The sequence below is a fragment of the Chiloscyllium plagiosum genome, chromosome 51, assembly GCF_004010195.1.
Source record: "Chiloscyllium plagiosum isolate BGI_BamShark_2017 chromosome 51, ASM401019v2, whole genome shotgun sequence".
In the NCBI taxonomy this organism is placed as follows: Eukaryota; Metazoa; Chordata; class Chondrichthyes; order Orectolobiformes; family Hemiscylliidae; genus Chiloscyllium; species Chiloscyllium plagiosum.
The window spans coordinates 3,943,618-3,964,323 of NC_057760.1; the positions used below are offsets into that span (position 1 = coordinate 3,943,618).

Sequence of the window (20,706 nt, forward strand, 5' to 3'; positions counted from 1 at the left end):
AAACTACACAGTGACATCAACAAGTTTCATCCCACCATCAAACTCACCATGGACAACTCTCGACTATCTGTCTCATTCTTGGACAAATGCATCTCCATCAAGGATGGACACCTCAGCACCACACTCTACCGCAAACCCACAGACAACCTCACAATGCTACACTTCTCCAGCTTTCACCCAAAACATATTAAAACAGCCAGCCCCTATGGACAAGCCCTACGCATACACCGGATCTGCTCAGATGAGGAGGAACGTGACAGACACCTAGAAATACTCAAGGATGCCCTCACAAGAACGGGGTACGATGCTCAACTCATCGACCGCCAGTTCAGACTTGCCACAGCAAGGAACCGTAATGACCTCCTCAGGAGACAGACATGTGCTGCAACTGACAAGGTACCCTTCATTGTTCAGTACTTCCCAGGGGCTGAAAAATTACGCCATGTTCTTCATGACCTGCAACACATTATCAATGAGGATGAGCACCTCACCAAGACCTTCCCCACACCTCCACTACTTGCCTTTAAACAACCGCCAAACCTCAAACAGATCGTTGTTTGTAGCAAGCTGCCCAGCTCCCAGGACAACTCCATACAATCCTGTCACGGTAGACGTTGCAAGACGTGTCAGATTGTGGACATAGATACTACCATTACACGTGGGGACACCTCCCACCTTGTACGTGGCAGGTACTCATGTGACTCAGTCAACGTTGTCTGTCTTATACGTTGCAGGCAAGGATGCCCGGAGCTGAAAATGTGTTGCTGGAAAAGCGCAGCAGGTCAGGCAGCATCCAAGGAGCAGGAGAATCGACATTTCGGGCATGAACCCTTCTTCAGGCTCATGCCCGAAACGTCGATTCTCCTGCTCCTTGGATGCTGCCTGACCTTCTGCGCTTTTCAGCAACACATTTTCAGCTCTGATCTCCAGCATCTGCAGTCCTCACTTTATCCTAAAGGATGCCCGAAGGCATGGTACATTGGGGAAACCAAGCAAAGGCTACGACAACGGATGAATGGGCACTGCACAACAATCAACAGACAGGAGGGTTCCCTCCCAGCTGGGGAACACTTCAGTGGTCCAAAACATTCAGCCTTGTACCTTCGGGTGACCACAAGATGGACATCGGGACAGGTAGCAGAGAAAAGTGGCCGAGCAGAGGCTGATAGCTAAGTTCAGTACCCATAGGGAGGGCCTCAACCGGGACCTTGGGTTCATGTCACATTACAGGTGACTACTATTGCACTATACACACACACACAGATACTCCTACACACACACACACACACTCTCACGCACACACGAATTTGTACTTGCAGGGTTACATTGTACTTTGCTCAAAAACTGCATGCATTCATGCAGAACTCTGAGCTCAAAAACTGCATGAATTTACGTAAAACTCCGTTATCTCACTTTTTAGATTAGCATCAATATTAAGCATCATGGCATAGACAGAGAACACAGGGGGCTAACACCTTCAACATATTGCCTAGCTATCACCATTGCTAACAGCTAACCCGAAATGCAACTTTTTAAAAAAAAGTTTTGTGATTTACACATGAAAGAAGTGAACTATCACTGTATTCTAACAGATAAAAGGCTTAACAGACGATCAATTTTTCAATGCATAATTTCAGTTACATCACATTGTAAATTTTTGCTATAAATTCTGTGTTACGATTGAGCCCTCCACTATCACCTGATGAAGGAGCGTCGCTCCGAAAGCAAGTGTGCTTCCAATTAAACCTGTTGGACTATAACCTGCTGTTGTGTGATTTTTAAACAGGAATAATCTAGGCAACTATAGAGCAGTTAGTCTGATACCACTGGCAGGGAAGCTGCTGGAGAAGACACTGAGGGATAGGATCTATTTAAATTTGGAAGAAAAAGTGACAGGCAGCATGGTTTTGTGCAGGGAAGGTCATTTCTTACCAACTTAATAGAATTCTTTGAGGAAGTGACAAGTTGATTGATAAGCTAAGGGCTGTAGATGTCATATACATGGACTTCAGTAAGATGTTGATTAGTTTTTCATGATAGGCTGATGGAGAAAGTGAAGTCGCATGGGGTCCACGGTGTACTAGCTAGATGGATAGAGAACCGGCTGGGCAACAGGAGACAGAGTAGTAGTGGTAGGGAGTTTCTCAAAATGGAGACCGTGTTACAGCTGTATAGGACTTTGGCTCGGCCACATTTGGAATTCTGTGTACAGTTCTGTTCACCACATCACCAAAGGATGTGGATGCTTCGGAGAGGGTGTAGAGGTGGTTCACCAGGATGTTGCCTGGTCTGGAGGGTGCCATCTATGAAGAGAGGTCGAGTAGATTAGGATTATTTTCATTAGAAAGACGGAGGTTGCGGGAGTCCTGACTGGGGTGTACAAAATTATGAGAGCTATAGACAGGGTGGATAGTAAGAAGTTTTTTCCCCAGACTGGGGAACTCAATTACTAGGGGGCACTAGTTCAAGTGAGAGCAGAAGAGTTTAAGGGAAATATATGTGGAAAGCTCTTTACGCAGAGGATGGTGGGTGCCTGGAATGTGTTGCCAATGGAAATGGTAGAAGCAGGCATGATAGTGACATTTAAGATGTATCTCAACAGATATATAAATGGGTAGGGAGCAGAGGGATACAGATCCTTAGAAAATAGGCAACAGGTTTAGATAGAGGATCTGGATAGGCACAGGCTTGGAGGGCCGAAGGCTCTGTTCCTGTGCTGTAATTTTCTTTGTTCTTTATTCCTCGGCCCAGTAATCAGGGGAACACTAAAATCTATTATAAAGGATGGGATAAATAGACACTTGGAGAAAAATGATCTGGTTAGGCATAATCAGTATGGTTTGCAATTGGAAATTGTGTTTGATGAACTTGTTGCAGTCTTTTGAGGACGTTACAAAAAAACTTGATAAAGAGGATTGAAGGATGAAATGTGCTTAGATGTTCAAAAGGTTTTTGATCAGATTCAAAGCTTTTGAGGGGCACAGACAGAGAGAAACTGTTTTTCCACATAGTAGAAGGGTCAATAGCTTAAAACTGTGCCTCTGGCTAAGGAACAAGATGTTAGAAGAGGATTTGAGGAAAACCTTTCACACAGAGGATGGTGAATATTTTGAACTCATTGCTAAAAAAGATGGTAGACACAGGTATTTAGATAAGCACTTGAAGCATCATGACATTGAAGGTGACAGATCAAGTGCTGGAAAACGGGAACCGTATAGATGAATGCTTAAAAATTCTATGACTAACTCCATGACTCTATTCCCATGGAAGGCTGGGTGGCTAATTAAAGCAAATGGGATAAGTGGTAATGGATTAATAGAGGTCATAGGTGGCAGGCATTAATGATTGGCTGACATACAGTAAACAGACTAGGGAATAAATGTTATCAAATTTGTGTTGGCAGGCTGTGACTGGTGGGGTATGACAAGGATCAGTGCTTTGGCCCCAGCTATTCACAATATTCATCAATACTTTAGGGACAAATATAATATCTCCAAATTTTCAGGTGACACAAAGCTGAGCAGGAATTTATGTCATGGGGAAGATGAAAAGACCTTCAGGAGGATTTGGACTGGATACAAACATGGCAGACTGAATATAATGTGGAAAATATGACGTATCAGTTTTGGTAGGAGCAGATGATGTATGGAACATTTCTTAAATGGTAAAGGGTAGGAAACTGTACATATAAAAGGGATCTACGAGTCCTTGTAGATAAGTCAGAGAGATAACATGCAGGTGCAGCAACCTATAATGACAGTCTTTATTGCAAGAGGATTTAAGTACAAGAGTAGTTAGGTCTTACTTCAACTGTCATGGAGCTTGGTCAGACCACAATTGATGTACGTATCCAGTTTTGGTCAAATGGAAAGATATTAGTGAAAATATGGAATAAATAATAGATCGATTTAATGGGAAGTTACATAAATATAAAAAAGAGAGAAAGAAAGGAACAGAAGGATATATTTATGGGAAAAGAGCTGGAGATTCATGCCAAGTATAAACAATGGCATCGACATGTCAGTCCAAGTGAACAGTGTGCGTTGTTCATTCAATGTACACTTGGAAAAGCTAAATTACCTGGATGGTTGGAGATCAGCTGTTGATAGGATGCTCCATTGTGATGTGAAGAGCCTAGAGTGACAAATAACCATTGTTATAAAGTGCAATGATTTGAAAATCACTGGGCGCTCCAAATTTTAACAGGTATCCTCAGAAGTTATAGCAAAGAGTTGATTTTGAACTTGAAATATTTTTCAGTTTGTCATTCATATAAATTCAAATAGTCATTCTTAAATTCATTTTTAATCAGGTGTTAAGTTAATGACAACAAAAGAAGATTATCCAAAGTCCCTGTGTTATTTACGCTTTGATCTGGAAATTCTTTATGGTGTAACACCATGAAAATCAAAGCTTCTTCTCATCATGACAATGATCACAACCCTAAAGTATTTATTGAACTCTTAACTTCAATGTGCGTTTCCTAAAAACTGCTACTCCAGCCAAAAGATGACTGTGGATGTAAATTCAGCAACTGTGTGGACCCATGGAATGTCAACCAGGACAAAATCAGGGAAGTTTTAGAAATTCAAAACAGAAAGACTAAGAGGGTGGAGATCATAAGAAGTTGAAAACTGCCCCTGCTCACTTACTCACCCACTCAGCAGGGAGCCAGCAACTTCAGACCTGTTTGTGGTATATCCTTCCAGGGATATATCAAAATAAAGTTAAAAAACAAATGCAAGTCCAGGTCTTTATTAGCTTTTATTGTCATCTGCTATCAGTTACTAAAAAATTCCCAAGCTTGTGGCCTCCCACTATAGTTTCTGCTGCTTTGTGCGCCTTAGTGACTGAATACTCTCCTTGACTAACCAGTTGTTGTTCAATCTTCTCACAGAGTCCTTCTTTTTGACCAGAATAATTTTTTGCTGAGCATTACAAAACATCTGCTTAAATACCTGCTAGATGAACTAATCATCCCCTCGGTCTATTTTCCCAGCCTCCTTCAAACCTGCATAATTCTGTTTTTCAGTGGCAGCAGCAACTCGAAGGGCGGGAGCATGGACCAGGGGTCTGCTGGGAGCAGTGAGTCACTGATTTGAATTTTAAAAACTTACCTCGAGTGTGGGAGTCCTCCATTTCTGTTTTTCAGCGGCAGCAGCAACTCGAAGGGCGGGAGCTTGGACCAGGGGCCTGCTGGGAGTGGTGAATCACTGATTTGAACTTGTATATTTGAAATCAGAGAGCAGAGATTTCTGGAAAAGGAGGGACTTCTTTTTATTTCCATCCAGCTATATAAGTCAGCTGAACACATGGTTGCAAGGATGATGCAGGAGGGAGGGCTTCAGGTACTTGGATAATTAAGGGTCATTTTAGGGAAGGTGGGACCTCTACAAACAGGAAGGTCTTCACTTGAACCAGAGGGGTACTAATATCCTGGGTGGGAAATTTGGTGGTGCTATTTAGGTGGTTTTAAACTAGTTCAGCAGGGGGATGGGAACCTGCGGTGTCGTTGCAGTGCACAGGAGGATGAGAGTAGGTACTACAGTAACAGGATTTCAGGGTCACAGGAAGGTGCTGGCAGACAGCGAAGTGGTTTGAAGTGTGTCTACTTCAATGCTAGAGTTATCCAAAATAAGGTAGATGAGCTTGCAGCATGGATACATAAATGGGACTTCGATGTTGTGGCCATTTTGGAGACATGGATAGAGCTGGGTGAGGAATGGATGTTGCAGGTTCCAGGGTTTAGATCTTTCATTACGAACAGGCAAGGTGGTAAAGGAGGAGGAGGAGGTGTGGCCTTGTTGGTCAAGGATAGTATAACGCTGGCTGAAAGAACTTTTGACGAGGACTCGTCTACTGAGGTTAGAAACAGGAGAGAAGAGGTCACACTGCTTAAAGTTTTTTATAGGCCTCCACAGAGTTCCAGGGAGGTGGAGGATAGGATTGGCAAAATTATTCTGGGTAGGAGTGAAAGGAACAGTATGGTAATTATGGGGGACTTTAACTTCCCCAACATTGACTGGAAATGCTATAACGTTAGATGGATCAGTTTTTGTCCAATGTGTACAGGAGGGTTTCCTGACACAGTACATCGAAGGGCCGACAAGCAGGGAGGCCACACTGGATCTGGTGCTTGGCAATGAACCAGGCCAGGTGTTTGATTTAGTTGTAGGCGAACACTTCAGAGATAGTGACCATAATTCAATTACGTTTAGTTTAGCGATGAAAAGGAATAGGTACATGCCACAGGTCAAGAGTTATTGATGGGGCAAGGGCAATTATAATGCGATTAGGCAAGAATTAGGATGGATAGAATGGGGTAACAAAATGCAGGGGATGCAGACAACGGAAATGTGGAGCTCGTTTAAGGAACAGATATTGCATAGGTATATCTTTGTGAGGCAGGGAGGAAGTGATAAGGTAAGGGAACCGTGGTTTACTACAGAAGTTGCATCTCTTGTTAAGCAGAAGGAGGAGGCTTATGTATTGATAAGGCAAGATGGTTCAGATGAGGCTATGGAGAGTTACAGATCAGCTAGGAAGGATTTAAAGAGAGAGTTAATAGGAGCAAAGAGAGGACACGAGCAGTCTTTAGCAAATAGAATAAGGAGAACCCTAAAGCTTTCTATAAGTATGCGACGAATAAAAGGATGACTAGGGTAGGAATAGGGCCAGTCAAAGACAGAAGTGGGAAGTTGAGTGTGGACCCTGTGGAGATCGGAGAGGTGCTAAACGAACATTTCTCATCAGTGTTCGCTCAGGAAAAGGAGAATATTGTAGAGGAGAAGAATGAGGTACAAAATATTAGACTGGAAAAGATCGAGGTTAGTTATGAACAGGTGTTATCAATTCTAGAAGGAGCGAAAGTAGACAAGTGCCTTGGGCCGGATGGGATTTATCCGAGGATTCTCTGGGAAGCTAGAGAGGAGATAGCAGAGCCTTTGGCTTTGATATTTCAGTCGTCATTGTCTACAAGTTTAGTACCAGAGGACTGGAGGATTGCAAATGTTGTGGCCTTATAATCATCTAGCAAGCAACAATTTGATTTCAGCTAGTCAACATGGTTTCGTCAAGGGCTGGTCGTGTTTCACAAACCTCTGAGTTTTTTGAGAAGGTGACCAAGCGTGTTGATGAAAATAGGGCAGTTGACATGGAATACATGGACTTCAGTAAACCCTTTGATAAGGTTCCACATGGTAGGCTGTTGGAGAAAATGCAGAGGCATGGAATGGAGGTTGATTTAGCAGTTTAGATTAGAAACTGGCTTTCTGAAAGAAGGCAGCGAATGGTGGTTGATGGAAAATGTTCAGCCTGGAGTCTGGTTACTAGTGGTGTGTCACAAGGATCTGTTTTGGGACCACTGCTGTTTGTCATTTTAATAAATGACTTAGACGCAGGCATAGGTGGATGGATTAGTAAATTTGCAGATGACACTAAAGTCGGTGAAGTAGAGGGCAGTTTGGAAGAATGTTACAGGTTGCAGGGAGACTTGGATAACTGCAGAATTGGGCTGAGAGGTGGCAAATGAAGTTCAATGCAGCTAAATGTGAGGTGATACACTTTGGGAAGAATAACAGGAAAGCAGAGTACTGGGTCAATGGAAAGATTCTTGGTAGTGTAGATGTGCAGAGGCATCTTGGAGTCCATGTACATAGACCCCTGAAAGTTGCCGCCCAGGTTGATAGTACTGTTAAAAGGCACACAGTGTGTTAGGTTTCATTGGGAGAGGGATTGAGTTTCAGAGCCGCAATATCATGCTGCAACTGTACAAAACGCTAGTGCGGCCACACTTGGAATATTGCGTATAGTTCTGGTCGCCATATTTCGGGAAGGATGTGGAAGCATTGGGAAAGGTGCAAAGGAGATTTACAAGATGTTGCCTGGTCTGGAGGGAAGGTCTTATGAGGAAAGGCTGAGAGGCTTGGGTCTGTTCTCATTGGAAAGAAGGAGGCTAAGAGGGGATTTGATAGAAACATACAAGATGATCAGTGGATTAGATAGGGTAGACAATGAAAGTCTTTTTCCAAGGATGATGATGTCAGCGTGTACGAGGGGGGCATAACTACAAATTGAGGGGTGATAGATTTAAGACAGATGTCAGAGGCAGGTTCTTTACTCAGAGAGTGATAAGGGCGTGGAATGCCCTAACTGCCAATGTAGTCAACTCAGTCACATTAGGGCGATTTAAACAATCCTTGGATAAGCAAATGGATGATGAAGGGATAGTGTAGGGGAATGAGCTGAGAATAATTCACAGGCCAGCTCGACAACGAGGGCCGATGGGCCTGTTCTGCGCTGTATTGTTCTATGTTCTAATTACTTTATATAGGTTGAGGTCACTAGGTGTTGCCCTAGTGGGAGTAAGTCACTAATGAGGTACATGTATGAATATTCTGGAAGAGGGAACTAAATGAAATATTTCCAAGTTTGCTGATGACTCAAAACTGGACAGAAAAGTGGGTTATAAGGAGGATGCAAAGAGGCTTCAAAATGATTTAAACAAATTAGTGGTGGGCAAGCACATGGTAGATGCAGTACAGTGTGGCTAAATGTGAAGATGCACACCGGTGTGAAAAACACAAAGGTAAAGTATTATTTAAATGGTGATTTATTGGGAACTGTGGATGCACAAAGGGATTTGGGTGCCCTTGTACACCGGTCAATTAAAGCAGACATGTAGGTGCAGCAAGCAATTGGTATATTGGTCTTGACTGGAACAGGATTTGAGTCCAGGAGGAGGGATGTCTTACAGTTTTGATCTCCCCACTGAAGAAAGGATCGAGGGAGTGCAGTGGAGGTTCACTAGGCTGATACGAGGGCTGGCAGGATAGTCATATGTAGAGAAATCAGTTGGACTCACCCTGTATTCACTACAGCTTAGAAGGATGAGGGGAGATTTGAAATGTAAAGGATTCTAACAAGGCTGGACAGACTAGATGTCGGGAGTATGTTTTCGTGGGTTGGGGAGTTTAGAAGCAGGGATGCAGTTTCAAGATATGGGATAGGTCAGATAGGACTGAAATGAGGACAAAGTTCTTCAGAGGGTAGTGAACCTGTGACATTATGAACTAAAATAGTTGAATTGGCTGGGTCATTGAGGATATTCATACAGTCTTTCTCCATTTAAAATATATTCAGCTCTTTTATTTTTCCTGCCAAAGTATGTAACCCCACATTATATTCTATCTGCTAAGTTTTTCCCACTTATTTAACCTGTCTATATTCATCTCCGGATTCTGCACGTCACCCTCACTACTTGCCTTCCCACCTATTTTTGTGTTATCCATAAAACTACAGTACATTGACTTCCCTCATCGAAGTTGGCATCTTAGGTTGACACGATGAATAGTACTGCTGTCTCACAGCACTAGGAACCCAGATTCAATCCCAGCCTTAGGTGACTGTCTGTGTAGCATGTGCACGTTCTCTCCACATCCGTGGGTTTCCTCTGCGTGCTCCGGCATCTTCCCACGGTCCCAAGATATTTAGATTAGGTTGATTAGTCATGCTCAATTGTCTGTAGTATACTGGTGTGTGCAGGCTAGGTGGGTTAGCCATAGGAAATGTGGAGTTAAGGGAATAGGGTGGGGTCTCTGTCCAGGTGATAGGAGAATAGTTGCAGACTCAATGGGCCAAATGGCCTCTTTCTGCGCTGTAGGGATACTATGATTCTATTAAGGCATTAAAATACATTGCAAATAATTGTGGCCCCAGTAGCGATCTCTGTGGCACTCCACAAGGTATAGGTTGTCATCCTGAAAATGTGCTCCCACATCTTTACTGCAATTGCGTTTTCTATTTTAGTCACTCATCCATCCTTGCCAATATAATGCCATTATACTTAACTCTTATGTTATTAAGTGCCTAATGCATGATACCTTCTCATATCTTTTGGAAATTCAGATATATCTACTGGTTCTTTTTTCTCCAATTCACTCATGGGACATGGGCATCTTTAGCTGGCTAGCATTTATTGGTCATTCCTAGCCTACTTTGAAATATGTGGCTTGCTCGGTCATTTCAGAGGACAGTTGAGAGTCTACTACATTGCTGAGAGTCTGAAATCACATGTAGGCCATACCAGGTAAGGATAGCATACTCCTTTCCCTGATGGACATTAGTGAGCCAGGTGGGTTTTTCTGACAATCAGCAATGATTTCATGGTCATCAGAAGATGCTTAATTCCAGATATGTTTTTAGTGAACTCAAATTCAATCTGCCAGTGGGATTCAAACACGTGTCCTCAGAATATAGCTGAATTCCTGGATCAATAATCTAGCAATACCCTTTTATCTATCCCACCTGTCACCTCCACAAAGAATTCTAAGATTTGTCAGCCATGCTTTTCCTTTTATGAAGTCATGGTGACTCTACTTTGATTCATTAAGCAATTCTAAATGCTCTGTTATTACATTTTTATAATAGACTTTAACAACGACAGATTTTAACTTAATTGGCCTATGGTTACCAGTTTCTCACCTCCCTCTCATTTTGAATAACTGAGACATTGGCAATTTTCCAATCCTCTGGGACACTTTCAGAATCTAAGGACTCTTGGAAGGTTGTTACCAGTGCGTCCAATATCTCTGTCATTATTTCCTTTAAAATCTTAGGATGCAACACAAGTTTTAGGGTACTCAGCAACTTTAGCCCCATTCATTTCCTTAGTACATTCTCTTTAGTGATAGTGTATTTATTCGCAAACCCCACATCCCCTTTGATTATTTTGCATTTTACGAATGCTATTAATGTCCTCCACCTAATAACTGTTGCAAAGTATTCATTCAATTCCTTTGCCATTTCCCCATTCCCAATTATTATTTCCCCAGGCTCATTCTCTAAGGGTGAAAGTGAGGACTGCAGATGCTGGAGATTAGAATTGAGAGGCTTATACTGACTTCGGCCCCTCCTTTTTATACGGTTAACAAAACTTTTACTTTCCATTGTTATATTACATGCTATTTTACTGTCATAGTTTCGCTCTTCCTTTATTTTGGTTGGGTCATTTTTTGTTGGTTTATAAAATGTTGCCAATCTTCCTGTCTGAGTCAGAGTTATACAGCACGGAAACAAACCCTTTGGTTCAACTCATTTATGCAAACCAGATAGCCTAAATTGATCTAGTCCCATTTGCCAGCATGTGGCCCATATCCCTCTAAACCCTTCCTATTTATGTCCAAATGCCTTTGGAATGGTGTAATAGTACCTGCCTCCACCACCTCTTCTGGCAGCTTGTTCCAGATACAAACCACCCTCTAAGTGGAAAAAGTTGCCCGTCAGGTCCATTTTAAAACTTAACCCTCTCATTTTAAAACCTATGCCCACTAGTTTTGGATTCCTCCACCCTGGGAAAAAGACCATCACTATTCACCCTATCCATGCCCCTTATGATTTCATATAACTCTAGAAGGTTACCTCTCAGCCTCTGAAACTCCAGGGAAAAAAGTCTTTTGTCTGTTTTTTTTTCCACAAATTTATTATCTTTAACATCCTTGGGTATCTGTGGTTGGTTTATACCCTTCCTAGAATTATTCTTCCTTACTGAAATGTGTTGTTACTGAGTGAGGCACAAACAATTTTCTTAAAAGTTTTCTATAGTTCCTCAACCATCTTTTTCTTTCGCAGTCCACTCCAGCCAGGGGAGGAATGGTGCTAAATCAAATAACTAGACTGTAAAAAGAGCTTTAACTAAACAAGGAGGGGACAGTTCAGGAGGGGAAAATGTAAGCTTACAAGTCAAAAAGGATATGGTGGAACCTGCAGGGCAGCTGTTTTGATAATGATAACTGACTTCTAACTTGACTGCATCTGCTGCTAAAACCCTCATCCATACCTTCACTGCCAGACTTGACAATTGCAATGGATCCTTGGCGAAACTCTCATTCTGCAGACATTTCAGGCCATCCAATTCCACCTGTCATCCAGTGTCATTCACCTACTATTCCTCTCCTTACAGACTAATACTAATTGTTGATGCTAGCCATGATCTGCACTGGTGATTCTCATACCAAATCAGAAAGGCTGTGGCTTCGCACCCACCCCAGAGAGTTGAGCACACAATCTGGGCTAATTCCAGTGAGTACTGAGATTGCATTCAGCTATCAGAAATGCAATGTATGCAATGTATCCCATGAGATGTTAACAAAACCTTTCTTATATTAATAGTAAAAAGAAAGTCAATTTCAAATACAAGATGGTGCCCATTTTATTGCAAACCTGTCAATTTTGCCTAAAAAGCAGGAAAAAAGTCAACTAAAGATGACAACATTTCTGCAAGTACACTTCCAGGATTTCACAAATGACAGGATAAGGTTTACTCACCATTGTGTGGCGTGCGTGGTTGAGAGGCTGAGGCAGTGTGACGCAAGAGGAAGGGTATCACAGTTGATTGTGATGGCTGACCTGAGAGATCACACAACTATGTTCAGTGTGTGCATTAAAGGCTTTGCAAAACAATATTAAAGTATATTAAAGTTGAAAATTTATGGCCAAATAGTTCAGATGGAGTTAAAAGTTAGTTTCTCAATATTCCCTGTCTTCCTACAGGTAAAATGCCCACCTTCAGCTTGATTTGCAAGATTGGCATTAAGAAATAAGCATACAAGAGCAATGATTTTCTGAATTTCTCTCAAGTATGTAATAATAGTAACTGTGGTGTAGTGGCAATCTACCTATCTCTGGGACAGAGTTCCACCGACCCTCGAGGTGTGCCATCACAGATTAAACCTCTCTGCCTCAGTATTTTCCAATATTCTGTTCAGAGCAAGTATGACTTGAACCTGAGCTTCCTGGCCCAGAAGGAGGGTGACTACCACTGTGCCACAAGAGCCCCCTAAAACCTCCCTGCCGAAAAGGAAAACAAATTAATTCACCTCTAGGCTACTGACGCAAGGCTGACATTAAAGGAGTGACCATGTTAGTTTATTTAGGCAACCCAACAATATCATATGTCAGCGCAGACAAATGAGCTAGTAACAAGTGAGAGCAAAGTTAATTCTGCAGAGGCAAATATCTAGGTGAAATGGCTTGGAATCAAAGATAGTCTTGTAAATAATAGTAAGCCAAAAGAAAATGCCATTGATGTTGAAAATCTGAAATAGGACCATCAGCCCGCTGAAAGATCAGCTGCCTGATAAAGTGATAGAGTTACATACCATGAAACAGACCTTTCGGCCCAACTATGGACTCTCAGTGGAGTGTAGCACAAACAGTCAAGTTTCTGGTATCGAGACAGGCTCTAATGTAATGAGGGTTCCAAGTGATTGATTGTGATAGGGAACTCTCTAGTCAGAGGCACTGACAGATGTTTCTGTAGCCAGCAGCAAACAGTCAGAATGATGTGTTGCCTCCCTGGTGCCAAGATCAATGATATCTCAGAGAGGGTGCAGAATATTATCAAAGGGGAGAGAGACCAGCAGGAAGTCATTGTACATATTGGAACTAACCACATAGGAAGGGAAAAGGATGAGATTCTGAAGGGAGAATACAGAAAGTTAGGCAGGAATTAATAAAAAGTCCTCGAGGGTAGTAATACCTGGATTACTCCCGGTGCTGCAAAGTAGTGAGGGTAGGAGTAGGAGGATAGAGCAAATGAATGCGTGGCTTAGGAGCTGGTGCAGGGGAGAAGGGTTCACATTTTTGGATCATTGGAATCTATTCTGGGGTAGAAGTGACCTGTTCAAGAAGGATGGATTGTAACTGAATTGGAAGGGGACTAGTATACGAGCAGGGAGCTTTGCCAGAGCTGCTCAGGAGGATTTACAGAGGAATCTTGATTATCCAAATATCAAGTATCCGAATTTCAGATTATCCGAAGATGATCTCAATGTCCCGCAAAAACATTACATCAAAGAGGAAAATGTATTCGGATTACCTGTACTGAAGAACATGTGAAAATGCTGGCAAAAACAAGGAAAGACAGGCACCTCGAGCAACAGCTACTGGAATTTTTTTTAGGTAAGTGTTAGTTACACAGCCGTTTGCAAAAATAAGTGCTTTTCAAGATATTCCTGTCATTTTGCCAGGCCATTCATGAAAAAAACGGCTGAGAAAGTGCGAAGCGGTGCTTCTGTCTTTTTATCACAACAGTGAGTTCACAGAAACTGACAAATACTCTTGTGATCATACAAGCTGTTCGGGACCTTGGTTAACGCTGGGATTTCATATATTTTTGTGATGGTAAGGGTTTAGTTCTTCTCAGTTTAACCCGTAATTTGCAGAATGCAAAGATTAGTTTGTTTAAATAGCAGACTCATTGAAATTATAGATTTAAAACTCTCTTGTAGAGCACAGCATTAGATCAGTATGGCTTCCCTTGTTAAAGGTCAAATCAATTATCCAAATAATCAATTGCGCGAATAAAATAGTGCCCGCCCATCTCATTCAGATAATTGAGGTTCCGCTGTAAACCAGTATGGTGGGGAGAAGGGACCCAGGGAAATAATGAGGAAAGAGATTGTTCTGAGACTGGTACAGTCGGGAAAGGGAGTGAGTCAAACAGTCAGGAAGAAGGTAGGATAAATAAATTAAACAGCATTTCCTTCAATGCAAGAGGCCTAACAGGGAAGGCAGATGAACGCAGGGAATAGTTAAGGACATGGAACTGGAATATTATAGCAATTACAGAAATGTGGTTCAGGGATGGACAAGACTAGCAGCTTAATATTCCAGGATACAAATGCTACACAAAGGGTAGCAAGGGGTGCAAGACAGGAGGGGGAGTGGTGTTTTTGATAAAGGATAGCTTTACTGCTGTACTTAGGGAGGATATTCCTGGGAATACATCCAGGAAAGGTACTTAGGTAGAACTAAGAAATAAGAAAGGGATGATCATCTTATTGGGGTTGTATTATAGACCCCCTATAGTCAGCAGGAAATTGAGAAACAAATTTGTAAGGAGATTTCAGTTACCTAAAAGAATAATAAAGTGGTTATGGTAGGGGATTTTAACTTTCCAAACACAGTATTATAAAGATGAAGGCACGTATTGTACCTTTAAGAGAGGGTGAAAGTTGAAAAGCAGGCAAGCACTGGTCATAAGACAGACTAGCAGGCACAAAGTGTACTAGACAATTTGAAGATGTAACATTTGGCTGTAACCTAGATATATGAATTGTTTTCGCAGCAGTTCGAATTTAACCAGTTTAAATTATGCCCCAAGATATTAAAACCCAATCGAATTTGAATTTTACTGTTTTGACAACATTGAAACAATGAGATGACCCGATGTTTGGGTTTATAAAAAAAAAAGCATTTTGGACAGTTAGGCAGAGAAAAAAACACCTCCTGCCATCGAAAGACTGCTATTCAAAAACACTCACTAAAAAGGTAACTTTTCCATATGGAACATCTTTGCAGCAGAAGACTGAAGACGACCCAGGGAGTTCTACAAACAAGAGGAGGATTGACACCGGAGACGACAACTGCTCTCTGGTTGTAAAAACTGATTGCTGTAAATTTAATAGGGGCTTTATCGGATCAGTATATTGTTATAGACTGGGAGGGAGATAACAAATCTTTAAGAGAAAGGAGACTTAGAGCTATAAATAGCTACTGTTTAATGTTCACTTTTGGAGTTAAAGAAGAAAATTGTTATTTTTTTCTTTAAATAGTGGAATTTGGGTAGTTCTCCGTCACTCATACTTTAACAGATTACAAAGCAAGGTGAGCTTTACTGTGTGTTTGGTTTAATTAATAGGAGGGTTTACTGTCATGTTCTAACAATAGACTGGGACTGCCATAGTGTTAAGGGTTTAGATGGAGAGTAATTTGTTAAGTGTGTACAAGAAAACGTTTGGATTCAGTATGTGGATGTACCTATGAGACAAAGTGCAAACTTGACCTACTCATGGGAAATAAGGCAGGGCAGGTCACTCAGGTGTCAATGGTGGAGCACATCGACATATATCACAGGCGAGGTGTCGAAGACTGGAGGTTGCTAATGTGGTACCACCATGTAAAAAAGGTGGTAAGGACAAGCCAGGGAACTATAGACCAGTGAGCCTGATGTCAGTGGTGGGAAAGTTGTGGAGGGAATCCTGAGGGAAGGATTTACACCCACTTGGAAAGGGAAGGACTGATCAGGGACAGTCAGCATGTCTTTGTGCATGGGAAATCATGTCTCACAAACTTGACTGAGATTTCTGAAGAAGTAACAAAGAGGATTGATGAGGACAGAGCAGTAGATGTAAATTATATGAACTTCAGTAAGGTGTTTGACAAGATTCTCCATGGGAGACTGGTTAGCAAGGTTAGATCTCATGGTTAGCAAGTTTAGATCTCATAGAATACATGGAGAACTAGCCATTTGGATACAGAACTGGCTGAAAGGTAGAAGATAGAGGGTGGTGGTGGAGGGTTGCTTTTCGGACTGGAGACTTGTGACCAGTGAAGTGCCACAAGGACCGTGCTGGGTCCTCTACATTTTGTCATTTATATAAATGATTTGGATGTGAACATAGGAGATGTAGTTAGTAGGTTTGCAGATGACAGCAAAATTGGAGGTGTAGTGGGCAGCGAAGGAGAGTACTTCAGGGTACAATGGGATCTTGATCAGATGGGCCAATGGGCTGAGGAGTGGCAGAACGAGTTTAATTTAGATAAATGTGAGGTGCTACATTTTGGAAAAGCAAATCAGAGCAGAACTTATACTTAATGGTAAGGTCCTGGGGAGCGTTGCTGAACAAAGAAACCTTGGAGTGCAGATTCACAGTTCCTTGAAAGTAGAGTCACAGCTACATAGGATAGCGAAGGCAGCATTTGGTATGCTTTCCTTTATTGGTTAGGGTATTGAGTATAGGTCACGTTGCGGCTGTACAGGACATTGGTTAGGCCACTTTTGGAATATTGCAGACAATTGTGGTCTCCCTCCTAGTGGAATGATCTTGTGAAACTTGAAAGGGTGCAGAAAAGATTTGCAAGGACGTTGCCAGGGTTGGATGGTTTGAGCTATAGGGAGAGGCTGAAGAAGCTGGGACTTTTCCCTGGAGTGTCGGAGGCTGAGGGGTGACCTTACAGAGATTTATAAAATTATGAGGGGCATGGATAGGATAAATAGACAAAGTCCCTTCCCTGGGGTGGGGCAGTCCAGAACTAGAAGGCATAGGTTTAAGATGAGAGGGGAAAGACATAAAAGGGACCTAAGGGGCAACCTTTTCACGCAGAGGGTGGTGCGCTTATGGAATGAGCTGCCAAAGGAAGTGATTAGATTACTTACAGTGTGGAAACAGGCCCTTCGGCCCAACAAGTCCACACCGACCCGCTGAAGCGCAACCCACCCATTCCCGTACATTTACCCCTTACCTAACACTTCAGGCAATTTAGCATGGCCAATTCACCTGACCTGCACATCTTTGGACTGTGGGAGGAAACCGGAGCACCCGGAGGAAACCCACGCAGACACGGGGAGAATGTGCAAACTCCACACAGTCAGTCGCCTGAGTGGTGGAGGCTGGTAAAATTACAGCATTTAAAAGGCACCTGATGGATATACGAATAAGAAGGGTTTAGAGGGACATGGGCCAAGTGCTGGCAAATGGAACCAGATTCGGTTAGAATATCCGGTCGGCATGGACAAGTTTGACCAAAGGGTCTGTTTCTGTGCTGTACATCTGTATGACTCCATGCTGGGCAGGTTTTACAACCTGAACTCGTCCCATTAGCCTGTGTTTGTCCAATATCCTTCTAAACCTTTCCTATCAGAGTTTCTGCGTGGAATTGGGTTTCCTCCAGATGCTCCAGTGTGCTCCCACTGTCCAATGATGTGCAGATTAGGTGGATTGGCCATGCTAAATTGCCCAGTGTCCAGGGTTAGGTGCATTAGTCATGCAAAATGCATGATTCAGAAGATCATGTCAAAGGTGAACCTTTCAGTTCTGAAAGCATACAGGGATTCAACATGGGTGCTTTGTCAGGATTTACAGTCTGGCCAAGGGAAACACAGAACAATGCTTTGTCTGTGATGTTCAGTGAGGAATTGCAATCACAGAATTGTTATAGTGCAGCAGGTAGCCATTCAGTTCATTGTGCCTCAACTGTTTTAGCCACCACTATAGACACCCTTGTTTTCATTAAAGCTTGCTACTTTGCATCATGCAGATCTGAAGAGCCCACCCTTCCCTCCAGCAGAGACAGGCATGTTTGCACAAATGCCAGTTTGCTGTGCTTGACAAGTTCAGACAGTGTAGCATCAGCACCTGGAGATAAAGTCAAGTTTTGTTCAGTTCCCCATCCAAATGTCTTTTAAATGATATAACTGTACCTGCCTCTACCAATTCCTCTGGCAGCTTGTTCCATATATGTAACACACTCTGTGTGAGAAGGTATCCCTCAGATCCCTTTTAAGTCTTTCCCCTCTCATCATAAACCTATGCCCTCTAGTTTTAGACTCCCCATCCTAACGAAAAGACCTTGGCTATTCACTTTATATATGCCCCTCATGATTTTATAAACCCTCAGCCTCCTCTGCTCCAGGGAAAGAAGTCCCAGCCCATCCAGCTATTAACTGTAACTCAAACATTTCAGTCTCGGCAACATCCTTGAAAATCTTTTTGGCATCCTTTCCAGTTTAGTAACTTCCTTCCAAGAGCAGGGTGATCGGAATTGTACACAGTACTCCAACTTGGGCCTTACCAACATCTTGTACAGCTGTAACATGGCGCCCCAACTCCTGTACACAATGCTCTGACCAATAAAGCTAAATGTGCCAAACGCTTTCTTCATCACTCTGTCTACCTGTGATGCTACTTTGAAGAATTATGTATCTGCATCCCTAAGTCTCTCTGTTCGGCAACACTCCCCATGGCCCCACCATTTACTCTTTAAGTCCTACTCTGATTTGTCCTAATGAAAAGCAAAACCTCACATTTAGCTACATTAATCGCCACCTGCCATTCCTCAGCCCACTTGATCAAGATCCCTTTGTACTCTTAGCCTTCGTCAATGTCCACAATACAGGTAAACAATCCTTTAGCCGAAATTCTGAAATCCAAAAAGCTCCAAAGTTTTTTTGTGAAGATTTTTTCTCATTAACAAGATTATTTGGCCAAGTTAACTCAAGTTGACACCCATTCGATGCGTGCCACTCAGATACAACGTCAGGGGGCGTGGCCCAGCACTGGCTGGCCTCAATTCTCTCTCAAGGCCCGTTTTACTAAGTGAGTCTGCTCCTCTGGTAAGATTTTCAAAACTTTCGCCATCAAACTATCACTTCTTCTGAAATTTGAAAAATTCTGAATTCCAAAAACCAGCTGGTCCCGAGCGTTTCAGATGAAGGATTGTGCACCTGCACCACCAATTTTGGTGTTATCCACAAACTTATCAACCACGCCTCCTACCAGGTTGTAAATTTGCTCGCTCAACTGTTAGATTCGTTCTCAGGAGTTTTGTCCCCATGCTCAGTAGTCTGGTGAAGCTACAGTGCGCATCACGTAACAATCGCCAGAAGGATGTTCCCTCCCAGTTGGGGATCATTGTAGCCGTCAGGGGCATTTGGCCTTGGTGACTATCCTTCAAGGTTGACTTTGGGATACGCAATAATGTAAAGTGGCTGAGCAGACGCTGATAGCAAAGTTCGGTACCCATGAGGATGGCCTCAACCAGGACCTGGGTTCATGTCACGCTGCAGGTGACCCACTACATTTTATCCTGTTCGGGAGCAGCGGAAGACAGAGTGGAGGTGACATGGAGATCAGGAGAATATCGGGAAGGTAAGGACTTGGTATATATTTAGGTAGCGGCTAAATCCGAGATACTACACGTGTAGTATCTCTCTACCGCCCCCTCTCCTCGAACCAGAAGAAAAAGACTCTGTACAGTAAGGTTTTTGTTTTTACTTTTTCTTTTCTTACATATATTTAAGTGTATTGTTTGGTTTTAGTTAGTTGATATAAAGCTAAGGCTTACAATGGTAGGGGACCTCAGACCGGTGGCATGTGCTTCTTGCTTGATGTGGGAGCTTAGGAACGTGGTTGATGTTTCTGACTCTTACACTTGCAAGAATTGTATCCAGCAGCAGCTCTTGTTTGACCACATGACGGCTCTGAGCTGCAGATGGACTCACTGTGGAGCATCCGCGATGCTGAGGAAGTCATGGATAGCATGTTTAGTGAACTAGTCACACCGCATATTAGAAGTGCTGAGGGAGACAATGAATAGATGACCAAAAGGCAGAAAAAGAGGAGGAAGGCAGTGTCCCTTGTGGTCATTTCCCTCCAAACGAGGTACACCGTTTTGGATACTGTTAGGGGTGGTGGCTCACCAGGGGACGGCAGTTGCCAAGAGCATTTCACTGTGGCGGGCACTGCTGACCAGAAGGGAGGGAAAAAGACCCTAAGGGCCATAGTCATAAGGGATTCGATTGTAAGGGGAGTAGGTAGGCGGCTCTGTGGGTGAAAACGGGACGCCTGGATGGTATGCTGCTCCCCATATGCTCGGGTCAGAGATGTCACTGATCGGCTGCAGAGCTTTTTAAAAGGGGAGGGTGAACAGCCAGTTGTCTGGGTATATAGAGGCAGCAAAGATACAAATAAAAAACGAGATACGTCCTGAAAGGAAAAGTCAGGGAGCTTGGAGAGCAGTTAAAAAGGAGGACCTCAAAGGTACCGATCTTGGGATTACTACCAGTGCAACGCATACACACACCCCATTCACACCTCATACACAGACAAACCCCGCTCCCCACACACACACCCTCTCATACATACA

General features: G+C 42.8%; 1 protein-coding gene across 4 annotated transcripts in view; it reads right to left on the reverse strand.

Annotated features, from left to right (window-relative positions):
- Nucleotides 1-20,706, reverse strand: part of smad10a (SMAD family member 10a) — a 137,660-nt gene that overhangs the window by 52,431 nt on the left and 64,523 nt on the right. For all 4 annotated transcript variants that reach the window (XM_043684047.1, XM_043684046.1, XM_043684044.1 and 1 more), the window contains 2 exons: nucleotides 12,325-12,405; nucleotides 4,081-4,134 (listed from right to left, as the gene is read on the reverse strand). In XM_043684047.1, coding sequence (XP_043539982.1) covers nucleotides 4,081-4,134; nucleotides 12,325-12,405 — 135 coding nt within the window. The remainder of the gene's footprint in view (nucleotides 1-4,080; nucleotides 4,135-12,324; nucleotides 12,406-20,706) is intronic.